At 38.5% G+C, this 17,415-nt stretch overlaps 1 protein-coding gene across 9 annotated transcripts in view; it reads right to left on the reverse strand.

The window, feature by feature from the left end:
• AP3D1 (adaptor related protein complex 3 subunit delta 1) overlaps positions 1-17,142 on the reverse strand; it is a 58,415-nt gene extending 41,273 nt beyond the window's left edge. For 5 of the 9 annotated variants that reach the window (XM_087702967.1, XM_087702959.1, XM_087702943.1 and 2 more), the window contains exons 1-2: positions 16,802-17,142; positions 903-998 (exon numbers count right to left, since the gene is read on the reverse strand). In XM_087702967.1, the coding sequence (XP_087559093.1) occupies positions 903-998; positions 16,802-16,897 (192 nt within the window). In that variant the 5' untranslated portion in view covers positions 16,898-17,142. The remainder of the gene's footprint in view (positions 1-902; positions 999-16,801) is intronic. The other 4 variants (XM_087702952.1, XM_087702994.1, XM_087702990.1 and 1 more) reach the window with 1 other exon arrangement.
• Positions 17,143-17,415: the final 273 nt, after the last annotated feature.

Genomic DNA, 17,415 nt, shown 5'->3' on the forward strand with positions numbered 1-17,415 from the left:
ATTCCATTAGTTTCTTTTGCTATATTTCTTATTCTTTTTGTTCTTTGCATAATGATACTTACAATTGAAGGGTGTCGTACAATATATTTATAACCAAAAGCAATACCAAAACAGCAAAGACCACCACAATCAATATAAAACATAAGCTTTTAAATTAAGTGCCTGCATATTATCACTTGAAATTTATTATAGCTGCCCACTTCCATAGGCTGGGCTGCTTACCAATGCAAATTAAAAATAATAAAAAAACATTAAAAACATACAACCCTATAGGCAGTCCAGACTAAAACAATCCAATTATTATAAATCAAATCATATGGCCAACATAACATTTCTGCCTTAGAGGCCTTTCAAAAATTGCTGCCAACCTGTATTTTTAAAATGATTGAAGGAGAAATGATTAAAGGAGTTGGGCCCACCCAACACATTTCATCAGACCAGTCAAACCTAGTTACTTATACAGCTTTAACCTAGCCAGTCTGAAGACTCTTAATTGACAGGTTCCCAGAGAAAGCCAACTCTGCCCGATCTTATAGGACGGGCATTAACCACAGGAGATAGGCGATCCCTTAAATAAATAGGCCCTATGCCATTTAGAGTATTAAAGATAACAACCTTAACTTTGAATTGCACCAGGAAGTCAATTGGCAACTAGTGCAGCTCACAGAATACGGGCACAGCATGGCTACCCATCACTGCTTGTACTGCTATGTGCTGTACCAGTGCAGCTTCCAAATGATTTTCAAAGGCACACACATATAGGAAGGCAAGCTCAAAACCACAAAGCGATCACATCCTTTACCAGATCTTCCAAGAAATAAAATGCTATTAATATATCAATGAACAGTTCTGGAACATTCAATATTCTATCTTAGGACATTCTAAATGAAGAAAATACTCACATAGGTGAGCTTGCAAACAGCATTTGCTTTCACAGCAATATTATCCTGCTTCAGTTCTTGTTTGATCTCATCAATGCATTGAGAGATGTACTTTGCCTGGAAAAGAAAAAGAAAAGTGAGGTCATTGGTTATAAATAGGATTTTGTGAAGCCAGAACTACCCAAATTACCAATAGCTGTAAAACAATTCACAAATATTAAGTTTATCTGCCCTAAGGACGCAGGTAACAATTTCTATGCTGAAATGCAGAAGGACTGACTGTCTTCAAGAGCTGGAATGGAAGAAGGCAGTCGAAACTAGGAGGCTGCTATGTCAAATCATGATCTAGTCTAATAGTCTTAGCAGGATAGGAAAGACATGATCTACAAAAAGTCCTCACTTAGGGTTCCACCACAAATGTGCGAACGACAAAAGTGCGCCTGACTAAACCACGGTAACAAAACCGCGCCGACGAATGAGCGCTGAAGCACGCCGACAACAGTGCGCCAACAGAAGCGCGCTGTAACCCTAACCCTAAACCTTACCTTAAATTGCGCTGTTGTCGGCGCGCTGTTGTCGGCGCGCTTTTGACATCGTGGTTTTAGCGCTGCGGTTTTGTCGGCGCGCTTTTGACGTTCACGCATTTGTCGGGTCACGCTCACTTAGTGATCTCTCATCACTGATTGTTTTTAAAGTTATGATGACACTAAACAAAGAAGCTTTTATGACCTGTCCTCAAAGTTGTGGCCGTCACAGGGTTCCTATGGTCACGTGATGATTCAAGAGCTTGGCAACCAATGAGCATTCGGGAAGTCCTGAAGTCATGTGATTGACAATTATGACCTTCTCTAATGGCTTTCAACAAGCAAAGTTAATGGGGAAGCCAGCAGGAAGCTGCAAGTTACAATCATGTAATGTTGCACAACAATCGTACATGATTTGCTTAATAATTACAACTAGCTGCTGGACATTACAAGTTAGTGCAGTCATGTGATTTTTTTTTCCATTTTATGACTGTAATGTTAAGTTCCTATTCCCAATTATGCTTGTAAACTGAGAACTACCTGTAGTATATTACAGGTAGTTGTAGTAGGCTCTGGCTTCATTAAAAACCTACCTTTGCCATGAAATTATCTGAGGAATACGTGAATAAATTTGTGTTAACATGCAGTTAAAAAAATGCACATCAATTTTAAATGCTAAACAAATCTCAACCCTTCTTCACAACTGACTAAAGTATTTGGAACTGAAATTAAGAAGCATTGAAGGAGCAATTATGGAGCTTCCGATTGTTGACAGCTCTTTTCCAATACTTCATCTCAGGCTTGCAGAATATTGGGAGGATTGTGCAAACTTGCAGTTAATCCTTCTGTACTGTTATCTGATTCTGCCAAATGGTTTCAGATTTCTTCCAGCCACACCCAACACTATGGACTCTTCCATCATTTGCTTCTTGGAAAATGCTTTTAGTCACAGGATTTTATCCTATCAACTCACTGAGGCACGTGAAGTGATTGGTGAAAGGGCCAAATAAAGAAACAGAAGCTCTGCAACCCTCAGTAAGAATTCATAAATTTAAGATGGAATTTTTCAAAAATCAGGAAAGAGTACACAGCTCTGTTCTAAAGCATCCGCTCTGAATGCAGACAGTCAAAGGTTCAAGTGGTGAAACAGCTCAGGTAGAAAGACAGAAGCCCCTTCTCTATCATATTTTGGGGGACTATCGCCTGTTAAAATAGATAATATATCAGACAAATAGTCCAACTAGAATTCATCTTTGTAAACTGTTCTGGAATTAGGAAAAAAATATGGAGGAATGAATGGCCTTTCATACTTGACTCTCAGAAGGTCAGACCAGGGAACCGCACAAAGATGCAACATGCAGCGTCATCTCTGTGCTTCAATAAAAGTAACTGAATTTACTCAGCCTTGATAAAATGACCAGAGCAATGATTCACATGGAAATGTGTGCAAAATTCTCCTACGTTAGGGGAGAGTTAGGGCAGAGGAGGAATTCTTACTTTCTGAGGACATATTTGGAAATGATTAATTTTAAGAATGTGCAACTGGAAATTCAACTAAATTTCAATGTCATGTTTCAAGTGACAGGTAGTCCTCGATTTACAATAATTCATAATTCATTTACAATGACACTGAAAAAAAAGATTTATGACCATTTTTCATTGCAGCATCACATGACCAAAATTCAGACACTTCGCAACTGACTCATTTATGATAGTTGAAGTGTCCCGGAGTCATGTGGTCACCTTTTGCGACCTGCAGACAAGCAAAGTCAATGGGGAAGCCAGATCATTTAACAACCCTGTTACTAACTTAACAACTGCAGTGATTCACTTAACAACTGTGGCAAGAAAGGTCACAAAATGGAGCAAAATTCAACTGTCTTAAGTCTCACTTAGCAACAAGAATGTTGGGCTCAAATGTATTCGTAAATTGAGAACTATCTGTAATATGCCAATCAAAGGCTTTAATTACGGTACAAACATCTGAATGCAAACACCTCTTTGCTCAGAATAGGCTCAGATTGGATAGCTCTATGTGAGTCTCAGTTCATGGCCTTCAGAACCTTTGCTAATTGCATAGATGAAACACAACATGGTTCATGTCCTTGCTTAATCATTAAATTCTCTGGATGACTTTACAGAATGACTGGACTACTTTCTTGCCATGTTAATTCCTGGGATATAAAAAAGATAATTCCACGGATGCTGATTTGAGCTACTGCTGGTCATACTCCATTGCTTTCAAATTTTGAAACAAGCAAAAAGACTCAAATTTCACAATTCCACCTGGAATATGAGATGCTGAGAGAACTCCTTGTTCAGTATGCAACAGATATTTTAGTATATAATTCTTCACAGTAAATATTTGATGGCTATGTCCAAGCAGACGCATACAGATGCTATAGAGTCCATCGCTTGCATATCTAATTCTCCAGATCAGTCTGAACAGTTCTTATACTTCCCAAGAAAACTGCAGCTCTTGCTCTTACAAAATGTGCCATTCTGAAAGCCTCAGCAAAATGTGTGGATAACAATAGGTAGTTCAACCTGTTGACAGCAAACCCACAAGTGGAAAAAATTTCACCTCTGAATCTCAACAGTAAAACAAAAACTGAGCAAAACCAAACTGATATTTATGTAAGCATTGGGAAATACCCAGTTTGGCAGGAAGAAGAGGTCAAGCATGGGGCTAGTCTGTAGTCACTGCACAACCAGCAAAAGGGTTAGGACTGATCCCTTTCTTCCAGTTCCTTGAAGACTTATTTAATTGTTCCCAAGAGTGGGCTGCCAGAACAAGGAGATTTCTTGTATTATAGGCAGAACATAAAAGTTAACTTGAGCTCTACATGTGTAGTTCTGACAATAAGCCAAAGGCAGCTGCCCCCCCCCCCAAAAAAAACAGCAAGGATTCTGACACCAAAAAGACAGGAAAATGCATATGAAACATTTAGAAAAACCATAATGTAGTTTTCCTTTAATGGGTGTGGACCAAACATGTCACTCCAGAAATTACACTGGAATGGTCTAGGGACTTGCAGTAAATTACACTGAATTTACAGGACTTACAGTATTGGAATTTGAGGCCATGGAACTTTTTTGCAATGGAATATGGAGCAACAATTTGAGTACCTGAGGGGGTGCTAGTAGTAGGCAAGTACTATACATAAATTTTTTAAATCCTTCTTATTGTCAGCCTTGTCTGCAAAGGTTACATATATAGAGCTCAATAAATGATCTGTGATAGCTATATCTGAAAAGCATGCACACATATGTATCTATATATTTCGGCTTTTTCAAAAGCAGAGACTAATTCTGGTAGCAAATTTAAATTTTCTCTCGCCATACTTGTCTATGTTTTTGAGTCAGGCTGGACTCCTGGTGACCACCTGGACTAGGCCCTGCAATTTTCTTGGCAAGATTTTCAGAAGTGACTTGCCTCTGTCTTTTTCCTAGGGTTGAGAATGAGTGATTGGTTCAGTTACCCAGCTGGCTTTGTGTCCAAAGCAGGACTATAACATACAGTCTCCTGGTTTCTAGCCTGATGTCTTAAACACTACACCAAACTGGCTCTCTTCTATGAGCATTGAGAATGCTATGCATTCTGGGGAGACTATAGTATAATGTGTGCTCAGGAAAACATCCAAATATTATGACTGAAATAATGATCAATAATGTTCAGGACACAGTATCTTAAAGGTAGTGTCCTTTCCTTATCAGAAAGGTTCTTGCTAGGCTGGAATGATAGCCATGGAGACTTGGAGGTTTTCAATGAAAATATAAAGTATCCTGAGAACACTATATGGAGGAGGAATAGCATTAGCAAGAAGAAAGATCTGCCTTCTCCCCCTCACCATCACACTTTGTTCTCCCATCTGAAGCTGCTGAAGGTCAAGTGTGATTTTTAACACACTTAAACCAAGAGTCATTCTGAACTGCAATTGGGCCACTGTGGAATATATTCCTGCATATTTTGCAGTGCATATTAATCAGCTGGGCAATACCAACTCATGGCAGCTACAGAAACATTAATCTAAAACATATAAGATATATGTATTTCAGGCATGGCATCACCAAAGCAATTTACACCCTTTTCTGTTTACTGAAGGTCAAAGCATGTACATTAACTGAAACAATGGCCTAAAGCTAGGCAGCCACTTGGCATTAGATCAAAACTTAATTCTGGCAAACCACATTAAATCCTAGAGAAGAAGGAGAGAACTGAATGTCATTGTGGGGCAGGGAAGGGGATAGGCAGAAGCCATTCAGATCATAGTAGGCAAGAGGTTTAAGAGCCTTAAAAAAGTTGGGAAATAGTCAGGTTGCGAAGGGGAATGAAAGTGGAGGGGAAGACAGGAGGAGTTGACTTCGCGACAACATGACGTGCGATCTGGGAGCTCCAAGATCGCAGTTGATATTTCTGCCGCTGGACGGTCCATTTGGACCTAAACCATCCCGCAGAGATGGTGATAGTGAAGAGTACATCCTGATGATCTCAGGGACACCACAAAGTCCCTGATTGATCCAGCTGATGGAAGGAGCAGATTGAGGGTTTTGAGTTTTCATGAGATACGAAATGAACAACAACTTGCGAAGAGAAGTCCATACAAGACTTACTAAGAAAGTAATCAGAATACTAATGCTACAAATGGCAAAAGACATAAGACTGCACTATTACTGGAAAGATACAGGTTGATGTAATGAAAGTGTATAATAAAAATTGTTAAATTTAGTTAAATTTAGAGTATTATGTATAAAATGAAGTGATAATAATTAGTCAAATAAATGATTAATAATGATAATAATGCATATATATATATATTAGCTTGACAATATGAAATTTTATATAAATTACAAATGGAAACTATGAGAGGAGGTTTAAAAGCTTTGTTAATAAATATAATTAATTTTTATTTAGAACATGTTATAAAGATGTAAAGTTATTGGATGTTTTTAGGAAGATCTAATGGAATCCCATTATATAATTTTACTTTAGATTTAAAATATTTCATATAAAAGGATTTAAAAGCAACTATAGTCAAATGAAGGCTGAGGAACAATTATATATATATATATATATATATATATATATATATATATATATATATATATATATATATATATATATATATATATATATATATATATATATATATATATATATGTTATATTTATGCTGATAAATAAATAAAGGGAGACTAGTATAGATCTATTTCAAGCTATTTAGCTCTCATCAGCTAGCCATACCCTTACTGGGAATCGAACCTGTGCTCTATTGCCTCTTAGGCAGATGTGTTAACCATTGAGCTACAGGGCTCGACTCCTTATCAGCGAGGCCAGGGTGAAAGGTATATATTTAAAGTCACAACCCCTGGTATGCCCAAATATGGGAGGAAGGTCACACTTCCATTCTCTGTCCTTCGGCTCGTCACAAGAGACCATCCAGACAGAAACCCAGTATTTTTTACTGTTGCCTTTTTGTTACATTTGTTATATTTATGCTGATAAATAAATAAAGGGAGACTAGTATAGATCTATTTCAAGCTATTTAGCTCTCATCAGCTAGCTGGGTTTCTGTCTGGATGGTCTCTTGTGATGAGCCGAAGGACAGAGAATGGAAGTGTGACCTTCCTCCCATATTTGGGCATACCAGGGGTTGTGACTTTAAATATATACCTTTCACCCTGGCCTCGCTGATAAGGAGTCGAGCCCTGTAGCTCAATGGTTAACACATCTGCCTAAGAGGCAATAGAGCACAGGTTCGATTCCCAGTAAGGGTATGGCTAGCTGATGAGAGCTAAATAGCTTGAAATAGATCTATACTAGTCTCCCTTTATTTATTTATCAGCATAAATATAACAAATGTAACAAAAAGGCAACAGTAAAAAATACTGGGTTTCTGTCTGGATGGTCTCTTGTGACGAGCCGAAGGACAGAGAATGGAAGTGTGACCTTCCTCCCATATTTGGGCATACCAGGGGTTTATTTATATGTATGTATGTATGTATGTATGTATGTATGTATGTATGTATGTAATTTAAAAATATGTGATTTGATATGTATCAAGTGATGACTATGGAAGGGATGCACAGAAATTTTGTAACCAACTGACACACTTTCTATAATTTGTAATGGAAGATGTTTTTATGTTTTTTGTTCTGTCCGTTTGTGTTTGTTCAAAAAAAATTGTTTTAAAAAAACAAAGTGGAGGGGAAGAGAATAAGAGAAGCCATCTGAATAGCCAACTTCTGCTAGCTTAATAAATTATTCACCATCCTGATAAAGACAGTATGAGCTAAGATACAGATACTTTTTTCACTGTAATTCCAGTAATTGTTCTCAGAGGCCAAAGATGATTGCTAGAAGAATCCATTAAAAATGGGACGATAAATATAAAAAGGTTCACCCATCTCTAATTCTTAGGCTTGGAGAAGAAAGCACAATTTTACTCTCCCACTTCCACTGTAGATTTTCATCAATCTTTCCCATACCAAATATTTTTTCTAGAACAATTAGGATGGTATAAATTTCCAATCTGCATTTCTTTTTGCAAAACAGAGCAAGGAAATGTGCTATGCTCATCACCTATATGATAATTAGAAAAATTAGACAGCAGAAGTCCTTGGAGAATTAGACTTATTAAAATGTAACTGCTAGATGTGATATGGTGAGAAGTCAACTTTCTTGGAATATCAAGGCAAACAAAAGAATCAAAATTCACATTTCTCATGCATGCCTTTTGGCTTGATATTTTTGAAGAATGGATCTTGTTTTGAAGAATGGATTTTGTAACTGTAACATATTTCTTGATGCACTGGCATGCATGCTCAAAAGGTTAGTTCCCACCCCTGCACCCCCAGGCTTCTAGGGAAGTCATTGTTTAAAAAGTCAAGTTATTTTAATGAATAACAGGAGGCTCTTGAACTTATACGAGGTCCAAAGCACTTTTCCTGAGTAAATTTTAAAGCATGTTCAGTTCTTAATTCTTTATGTGACACCATTCTGACAAAATGGTCACATCATATGCAAGCACAATGCCATCCAATGGTAGTAATATTTCTGGAGTCTAAGAGCCACATGAGAATCCAATCAGCATAAAAATACTACCTTATGCAGTGTGTTCATGCTGAGTGAGGAGACCACAATTAGAAAAATATGCCTTAAGCCTGGGAAACAGAAAAAAATTAATAAGTTCAAACTGTCTCCTTCCTAATTTAGTAGTACAAAAGGAAGTCGGGAAAGAGAAAACTCAGTCAGAATTTTAAGATTCAGTTAAAATGGCATATATAAATAGAGTTCCAGGCTTAACCATGACTTGGTCTTCCTCAAAGGGCTCACAGTTTAATATTTTTTTGAGTCACTCAGTCTAAAGTAGGGGTGTCAAACTCAAGGCCCGCGGGGTGCTTAGATCTGGAACAGCGAGGGACCGGCCCACAGTGCCTCTGCTAGCAAAAACTGAGCTCAGGAGGGCCGGTTGCAGGAGACTGTCACATACAAAAACACAGCTCGGGAACCTGTTTTCTCTGGCAGAGCACTGGCACCCTTTACATGAGTGACATTGAGCTGGCCATGCCCCTCCTGACCACGCTCACCCCCTCCCCCAGGTCAAACACAACCCTGATGTGGCCCTCAATGAAATTAAGTTTGACACCCCTGGTCTAAAGCAGTGTTTTTCAACCTTTTTTGTGCAAAGGCACACTTTTTTCATCAAAAAGATCATGAGGCACACCACCATTAGAAAATGTTAAAAATTTTTAACTCTGTGCCTATATTGACTATATATAAAGTAATTTCCCCACGGCACACCTTACACTATGTCACGGCACACTAGTGTGCCATGGCACAGTGGTTGAAAAACACTGGTCTAAAGTATGAAGTCTTCGGTATCATAAGATTTAGGACATTAAAAATGAAAGAATTTGTTTTTTTTCCCAGTGTGCTGAATTCTTCATAAAATTCTCACTTTTGGAATTGATAAATTCTTATTTATACTTCCAGGAATGAATTGAACTGCCACTTTTAGTTGTCAATCAAAGTTTCATAAGACTTTCAGCATAAACATCCAGGGGAAATGTGAAAGGTAAACTTTCATTCATAAGCAACTTTGACATAAAAGAGCTTTTAATTTATTAATTTATTTCATTTTAATTTATTTAACATTCAAAGTCCTAAGGCTATATATTAAACCTAATCCTCCTTTTTGCTCCATGGCATATTTGTGGGATCAGAAAATGAGCAACTTTCTGTTCTACATAACTTCATTTGGATACAGAAGCTGTTAATAAACTCTTTCTAACAGTTTCAATATGGGGATAATCCGTGACCCGTCAAAAGGGCGAACGACAAAACCGCGCCCGACTAAACCGCGTCGCTGACGTCATCAACGCGGCGACAACAGCCTGCGCGGAGAAAGAAGGGCGCTTTAAATAGCGTGTTGAAAGAAAGCCGATTCAACTTAAGGTAAGGGTTAGGTTTAGGGTTAGGTTTAGGGTTAGGTTTAGGGGTTAAGTTTAGGTTTAGGGTTTACAGCGTGCTTCTGTCTCCGTGCTGTTGTCGCCCTGTTGATGATGTCAGTGATGCGGTTTAGTCGGGCACGGTTTTGTCATTCACCCTTTTGTCGGTGAACCGGGATAATCTAGTAACAAATGTCTCCTTCAAAGAATCAAGCTATATTATATAAAAGCACGTAGCACGAAATAGATGGCGGATGTCGCACCATGAAACACACTTACAGTCGTTAAAAGCTCTCTGTGCACAATTACATCACTTTCTCTCCCAAATTTCCCATGGCAATTCTAAATCAATCAGTGAATCTTGTACATATGTCTACCATTTCATTCTAATCCCAAATGAAGCACACAAGTCTGCAGTGTCACATTTTTGAAAATGCCTCATGTGATAAACATGGAGCCACATGACAATGCCATAGAAAACAGATTTCTGTGCTAAAAGTTTCTGCAAATCTTACACAACCACAAATTCCTATCAGTAAATATCCAACATGGTCAAAGGAGCCTGCTAAATTGAACTTTATAGAAAGAGTCACTGTAACAGTGAGATGGATGGCATATAAATTTAATAAATAAAAAATAAAACTTTACAATAAACTAAAAAAAGTCTTAAATAGCAAAACATACTTGATCAAACACATCTACTCAGAAATAATTTCATTGAATCTAATGTAAAGCCTACTAGTTATGTCTCCTGCTTGGTCAGGGGTGGGGGTTGGGTTGGACTAGAAAACCTACAAGGTCCCTTCCAGCTCTATTAATGTGTTAAAATCCGTTTTATGATATTGCCAGAGGTTGTAATCCACAATTTTAATTCCAGCTGGGAAAAGACATAAATACTATTGCACATTAATGACCTGAATGCATTTTCTTTTATTTCTGAATTACTTCTATAATTGTTAACAATTAAACTGATCTCAACATATCCAGTTGATATGTTTAATTTGCACAGAATCTCACAACAAGAAATTAAAGGAACAAAAATGAGCTTCTTATTCTTACTCACTATAGTTAACTGAGTGCATAATTATTTACAAATCTATGCGCTGTCTACATTAGCTATAAACTGCATGACTATGCTCAGAACCCATAATGCATTATTCCCACTACTATAGGGTGTGTGAAGAAACCAGAAGCTTTCATTTTCATTTTTTCAATTGACTGTCATGTTTAAACACACAGCAACCCACAAATATAAATCTTAACTGTAATCTAGTCTGCACAAGGTGCAGTCCATGCTTAGAGATAAGTATTTATTTATTGAAAAAGACTGGGCCACTTATGCAATACTCTAAATATTCTAAAACATCCTGCCCGCACAACTGTGGTTTGCCCCCAACCTTCTGTCCTTCTCATAAGAGCCTGAAGGCTTGGTTCTGCCAGTTGGCCTGGGGAACCAATGGGGGAGTAGCATACTGAGGGTGGCTATTGGCCTAACCGCTGACCACATCTCCCCCCTGTGCATCCTTCTCCCTCCAGACCAATCTTTTAATTCAATGGCCCCCAACCTTTTTGGCACCAGGGACTGATTCCCTGGAAGACCATTTTTCAGACTTTGGGGGGAGGGAGAGGATGGTTTTGGTTTCACTCACTCTCCTGCCACTTACCTCCAGCTGTGCGGCCTGGTTTCTAACTGGCCATAGATTGGTACTGGTCCTTAGCCCAGTGGTTGGGAACCCTAGTTTTAATTCAAATTGTTGTACTTCCATTATTTATTTTTATTATTCCATTATTTTTCAATTGTCATAGTAACATTTTTTATAATTTGATGTTTGCTGTTGTAAACTGCCCATAGCCTCATGGAGAAATGAGGAAAGGGGCAAATAAATATAATAATAAAATAAAAATAAATAAAAAGCTGGATGGCTCAGAAGGACACAATAAAACACAAAAGAATCATACAACCAGCATGAAAACCATTTCCAATGCTTCAAAGCAAGACCTCCCCAATACATAAACATTCACACTTACTGTGAATGAATGTGTGGGTGATAACACTAGTTTTACTATGGGTAAACAACTTACCCACAAACTATGAGAGAGACAGCCATCAAAAGCCAAGCCCTCTCTCATATAATCAATACCTTAGCTTTTTTACACTGATAGTCCTCAATTTATGACATAAATGAAGCCAAAATTTCTGTTGCTAAATGGAACATTTGTTAAATGAATTTTGCCTCATTTTATGACTTTTGCCACAGTTATTAAGTGAATCATTGCAGTTGCTAAGTTAGTCACAGTTGTTAAGTAAATCTGGCTTTTTCACTAACTGCTTATCAGGACATAAAAAGTGATTACATGACCCTGGGATACTGCAATCTTCCATCATATGAATCAGTTGTCAAGCATCCAAATTTTATTCAAGTGACCGTAGGGATGCTGCAACAGTTGTAAGTGTGAAAAATTGTCATAAGTCACTTTTTTCAGTGTTGTTGTAACTTTGAACTGTCAAAAGTCAAGGACTACCTCTAGTAATTTGTGGTAATTTCCTATGATTTTCTTACTGAATTAAAAAAAAAGTAGCTTGAATGGGATATGGTAAGATTAATTCTTCACAAGAATTTTATTTTTAAAAATGCTACTGTGTAATTTTGTCTGAACAACAAAAAAAACCCCTATATTTAAATATTAGAGTTAGAAGATCTGAAAGCCACCTCATAATGGAGAAAATCTATGTGGTTGCTAGCAGTTGACAGTGACTTAATTGCACATAATCAAAAACTTCAAATACTAATGTGGAAGGCTAAAATAAAGTAAACAAGGTTAAAAACACTAATCCTTGATTTATGACTGGTCACTTAACAACCAAAGTTATGACAGGCCTCCCCAAAGTTACGTATGATGAAGTTTCAAAATTCCTACAGCCATGCTGCCTGTGGTCACGTGATCACATTTTGGGCATTTAACAAATGGTCATATGACTGCAAATTTTTGCATTTACTTCTCGTTTCCGACAAAAAACACCCATTGGCTAAAATGGGTTGTTTTTTTACAATTACTGAAAAAAGGGCATTACTGAAAAAATTGGGTGCAATCACATGGTGACCTGCTTAATGACAACTTACAACCATAACCACTATAGTTTTGATTTCATACATACATTTATATCTAATGTTTTCACATGCTTGTGGTAAATGAGAGAGGGGTAGATGAACACAGGAAAACTTGGCTAATTATGATAAATTATTATTTATAATTGCATCAAAAGACTAAATGTTCATGTTGTAAAGGATATAAGGCTCAGACATTTCCTCTTTTTAGGGGGTAGGCTTATCTGAATATATTAGGAGTCATTACAAAACAAAGTACAAATAGTTTCTCACTCATCCAAGGGCAGCTGGGAAACTAATACAATGTAGTAAGCGCTACATTCCTTAAATTTATTTTGTGCAATAGATACATAGAAAACATTTCAAGGATGCAAGCTTTGCAAAAAAAACCACTTGAAATAGCTTTGTTAAAGCTTCTTCTTGCAAATGCTCATATACAATTTGTAAAATGGATATGAATAAACTTTTTTGATAGAGGTAGGAAATAGGAATGCTATATAATATGCTTCTAAAGCAAAGAAACAAATCTAATATAAATACTGGATAATTGCAAAACAAAGATGTTGTAACTGCATGAACTACATTTTCCTTATTTCTATCTGAGTCCTGAGATAGTAACCTGTTCCATAGTAAACCATGGCTTGCTTAACCATTTTAAATTTAGTACCTGAGACATAAAATAGATCGTGTGGCCAGGGCAGCAATTAACAATTTTGGGAAGGATTAAAACTACAATGGAGCGGGATGATGAAATAAAGAGAGCATGTAACAGTGGAGTCATTCTCCACTGCCTCCCATGTTAGAAGTTTTTTTTAAAAAAAATTGGCCCACTATATGCTTACTTATGTTCCTATATTTTCTGTCAGGAAAGAGTAGAAAGCCATATTGTGAAGGCAAAAAATCATGCTGTGAAATTTTAATAATTTTAGAATAGAATAGAATAAGTTTATTTATAGGCCGTCCTTTTCCCTGAGGGGACTCAGGGCGGCTAACAACTTATATGGGAGGGGGAACATACAATGACATATAACACAATGTATAATTAAAATCGAGCAACATTCATTCAGCATTCGGGTGGGGGCGGATTATACTCTTTACCCCCAGGCCTGACGGGAAAGCCAGATCTTGAGGGCTGTGCGGAAGGTCTGAAGGGTGGTGAGGGTACGAATCTCCACGGGAAGATCGTTCCAGAGGGTCGGAGCTGCTACTGAAAAGGCTCTCCTCCGTGTAGTTGCCAGCCGGCACTGGCTGGCATATGGCACTCGGAGGAGGCCTAATCTGTGAGATCTGATGGGTCGAGAGGAGGTAATTGGCAGGAGGCGGTCTCTCAAGTACGCAGATCCACTACCATGAAGGGCTTTATAGGTAGTGAGAAGCACCTTGAAGCGCACCCGGAGATCAACAGGTAGCCAGTGCAGCTCGCGGAGGATAGGTGTTATGTGGGCGAACCGAGGTGCGCCCACGATCACTCGCGCAGCCGCATTCTGAACTAGCTGAAGTCGCCGGATGCTCTTCTTTAATTGAAGTAGCATATCAGGGCTACAAAGGTCAGTTTTCAGGCCATATAGCAACCACTAGTTGCTACGCTCTTCTTTTAGCACATTCAACAAATGATTTCAATCTTTATCTTGAGGAATAAGTTAAAAAAGCTATTCCAGTATTATCTTGAGATGGTGGTTGTTTAATTGTGGCTAAGGGAATATAGAAGATTGTTGCCAGAGATTAGTTAGTTACAGTGATAAAATGGATTCATATTTCCAAGCAGCCTCCCTACCAAAAAAAATTAAGCATGAAGGTAAGATATCTCCCTTCTTGACTGTTCTCAATATAGGAAATTCAACAATGAACCAGCTTTGTTGATTGGATAGATTTACTGTAGACTTATCAGGCTGCCTTAGAAAAGCTACTTCTCTGAGCCTCAAACCCTGTTTCCACACACCTTCAATGGCTGTGTTTCCAGAGCATGCTTATAATGAACTAAACCACGGTTTAGGTAATTTTCTGAGTTCATTCAATACACTGAACCATAAATTAGCCACAGAGGATAGGTTTATTCAACACAACAGGCTAAAATGTGGCTGGCTAGTTTTTAGTAGCTGTGGCATGCAAACACAGCCAATATAACCATACTTATTTAGCCTTACCACACATGTATTTACAATGTTACTTCTCTTTAAAAGCTAATAAGCAAAAAAGTTGCACTAGTAGTCATGTGTTATGACTATTAGATACTGGCAACATTCTTGGGGGACTAGGGAATCTACTGTATTCATTTGCAAGAATTCAACCCATCATCTTAGGTAAGATGAGGATATAGTGGCCTGTCACAGGACTGTTGAAAGACAAGATAAATAATACAGTGGCATATTCAAGCAGAATAAAGATGTTTATTCTTGAATGTTTGAATGATTTAGTAAAGTATTTTGAACTAGGGAGATCCAAGTCCACCCTTATCCCACAGAGGAACTGTTAGGAAAATTGCAGAAGTGCTATGTATGCTACTTTCAGTTCTTTGTGGAAGAAGAGTTTGCAACACTGGTCTACTTTACTGAGTAAATGTGAAGTAAACAAATTATATGTCAGCGATAAAGATCTTCAGATTTTTTGTTTGGTCAATGTGTTTTGCTGACTTTTGTTACTGAAGGCAGGGGTTTAATCAACTGTAAGACCACAAAGCATATTAGTCTAGTGAGTACTTGACTAGATCCACATATATAATTATGTTATTATTAATTACACAATAATGTTCATAAAAAAAATTACCACAGCATTACGACAGTCACTGAGATGCAACACAGAAAACCTGTCCAAATTTATCTTTCTAGTTACTATAGATAGCCTTTTAAAAATTACATTTTTATTTATGAAATTTATCCCCCATCCCCTTTCAGAAATGCGGGACTGTTTTCCAATTTTATCCTCACAACAACCACACTCGAGTAGGCTTGGCCCAGAGACTGTGATTGGCCCAAATGAAAGGTTTTTAATGAAATGTTCATATGATGACAATATTACCAACTAGTTATGGAAGCTGAATAATGTCAATACGTTGAAATTGTAAGACCACTATTTATCATAAAACATATTTTATCTTTCTTTTACCAGAAAGGTTCCTAAAAAGGACTGAAAAAATCAGTGATATAATACAGCACAGTTCCTGTTCCAGGGTTTTAATGTAAAAGATACATTTATCAGAATCAAAGGGAGAGGAATAATAAAATTCAAGCATAAGGTCCAAAGACAGACCTTCTTTCACTATTATACTAATAAAGAAATCTTGTGCAACTCTTCTCTTTGCTTCCTTAACTAAGATTAGAAACAAAGATGGAAGGTGAGAAAAACCTAAGATGTCTAAAAAAAGAAGAAGAAATCATATCTTCTTATCCTGAGGGACAAAATAGATCTGAGAGAGCAAGTTCTTTGATGGAGCCACTCCCCACATTTGGTGTTCCCGGAGGGAAACAAAGGGTACAAATTCCATATGCAAAAAAACAACACACACAGACAGAAAGAAGGGAAAGGAGAAGGCGGCGTATAGACGGGGTAGGAGAAACAGCAACAAGTGCACCCAATTCTTAAATCAGCTTTGTCCTTAATTTGGCTCCTTGCAGAAGCCCCGTGCTTCAATTCGCATGACATCCAGCTGGCATGCAGCTACTGGCTGAGGCTGGGGGAACTGGCAATCTAACACATCTGATTATCAGGTTGGGGGAACTTGTGACTTAAAATCTGACAGATGCTGAAGAGGGATGCGCTATCGCTTACATGATGGCCTAGCCCACCCTTCACGTCTGCCCCCCCCCCGCCTTTGGTTAGGCTGCCAGCCTCCTCCTGCTCACCTCATCCTCCTTATGGTTGCGGATGCCCCGCACCAGATCCTGCAGGTTCTTGTCAAACATGCGGTCGATGCTCCCCTTCACCATCTTCAACGCCATCGTGGAGAGGGAGAGCCGACGGAGCGGGAGAAGCCAAACTAAATGAAAAAGAAGGCAGCGTTCCGCTTAGAAAGGAAGACACGCCACAGGAGTCAGGAATCAGGCAGAGAAAGGCAGGTCGGCGGCGGGTCACATCCCGTGGGCTGGAAAGAGCGTCGCCGCTTTGCCCGCCTGCTCCCCTTCCCCTTTTCTTTGCCTCCCGCCCCACCGGCGCTTTTTCTGAGGTAAAAGCCGGAGCGGCGGACAAAATGGCGGACAGTCAGCTGAGTGAACGCAGGCCACACCTCCTATCCTCCAGGCCAGCCTCCCGTCCCAGCATCACGACCGCCTTGTGCGTTCAAGTTTATAGCACTATACAGGAACTGTGTGAAATTTATGGTTGGTCCATAGAGTAAGTTAATGATGTTAGTGAACCAACGTCACATCCGTCTGCCGCTCTCTCCTTTGCTCCCTCCGTCTCTGTATCACTAGCTTTGCTCATTGGGCCGTTTGAGTCCACGCGTCAATTGAGCTGGCTT

The sequence above is a fragment of the Thamnophis sirtalis genome, unplaced genomic scaffold (assembly GCF_051295495.1).
Source record: "Thamnophis sirtalis isolate CommonGarterSnake01/CBP01778 unplaced genomic scaffold, rThaSir2_p1.2 scaffold_1, whole genome shotgun sequence".
NCBI classification, from domain to species: Eukaryota; Metazoa; Chordata; class Lepidosauria; order Squamata; family Natricidae; genus Thamnophis; species Thamnophis sirtalis.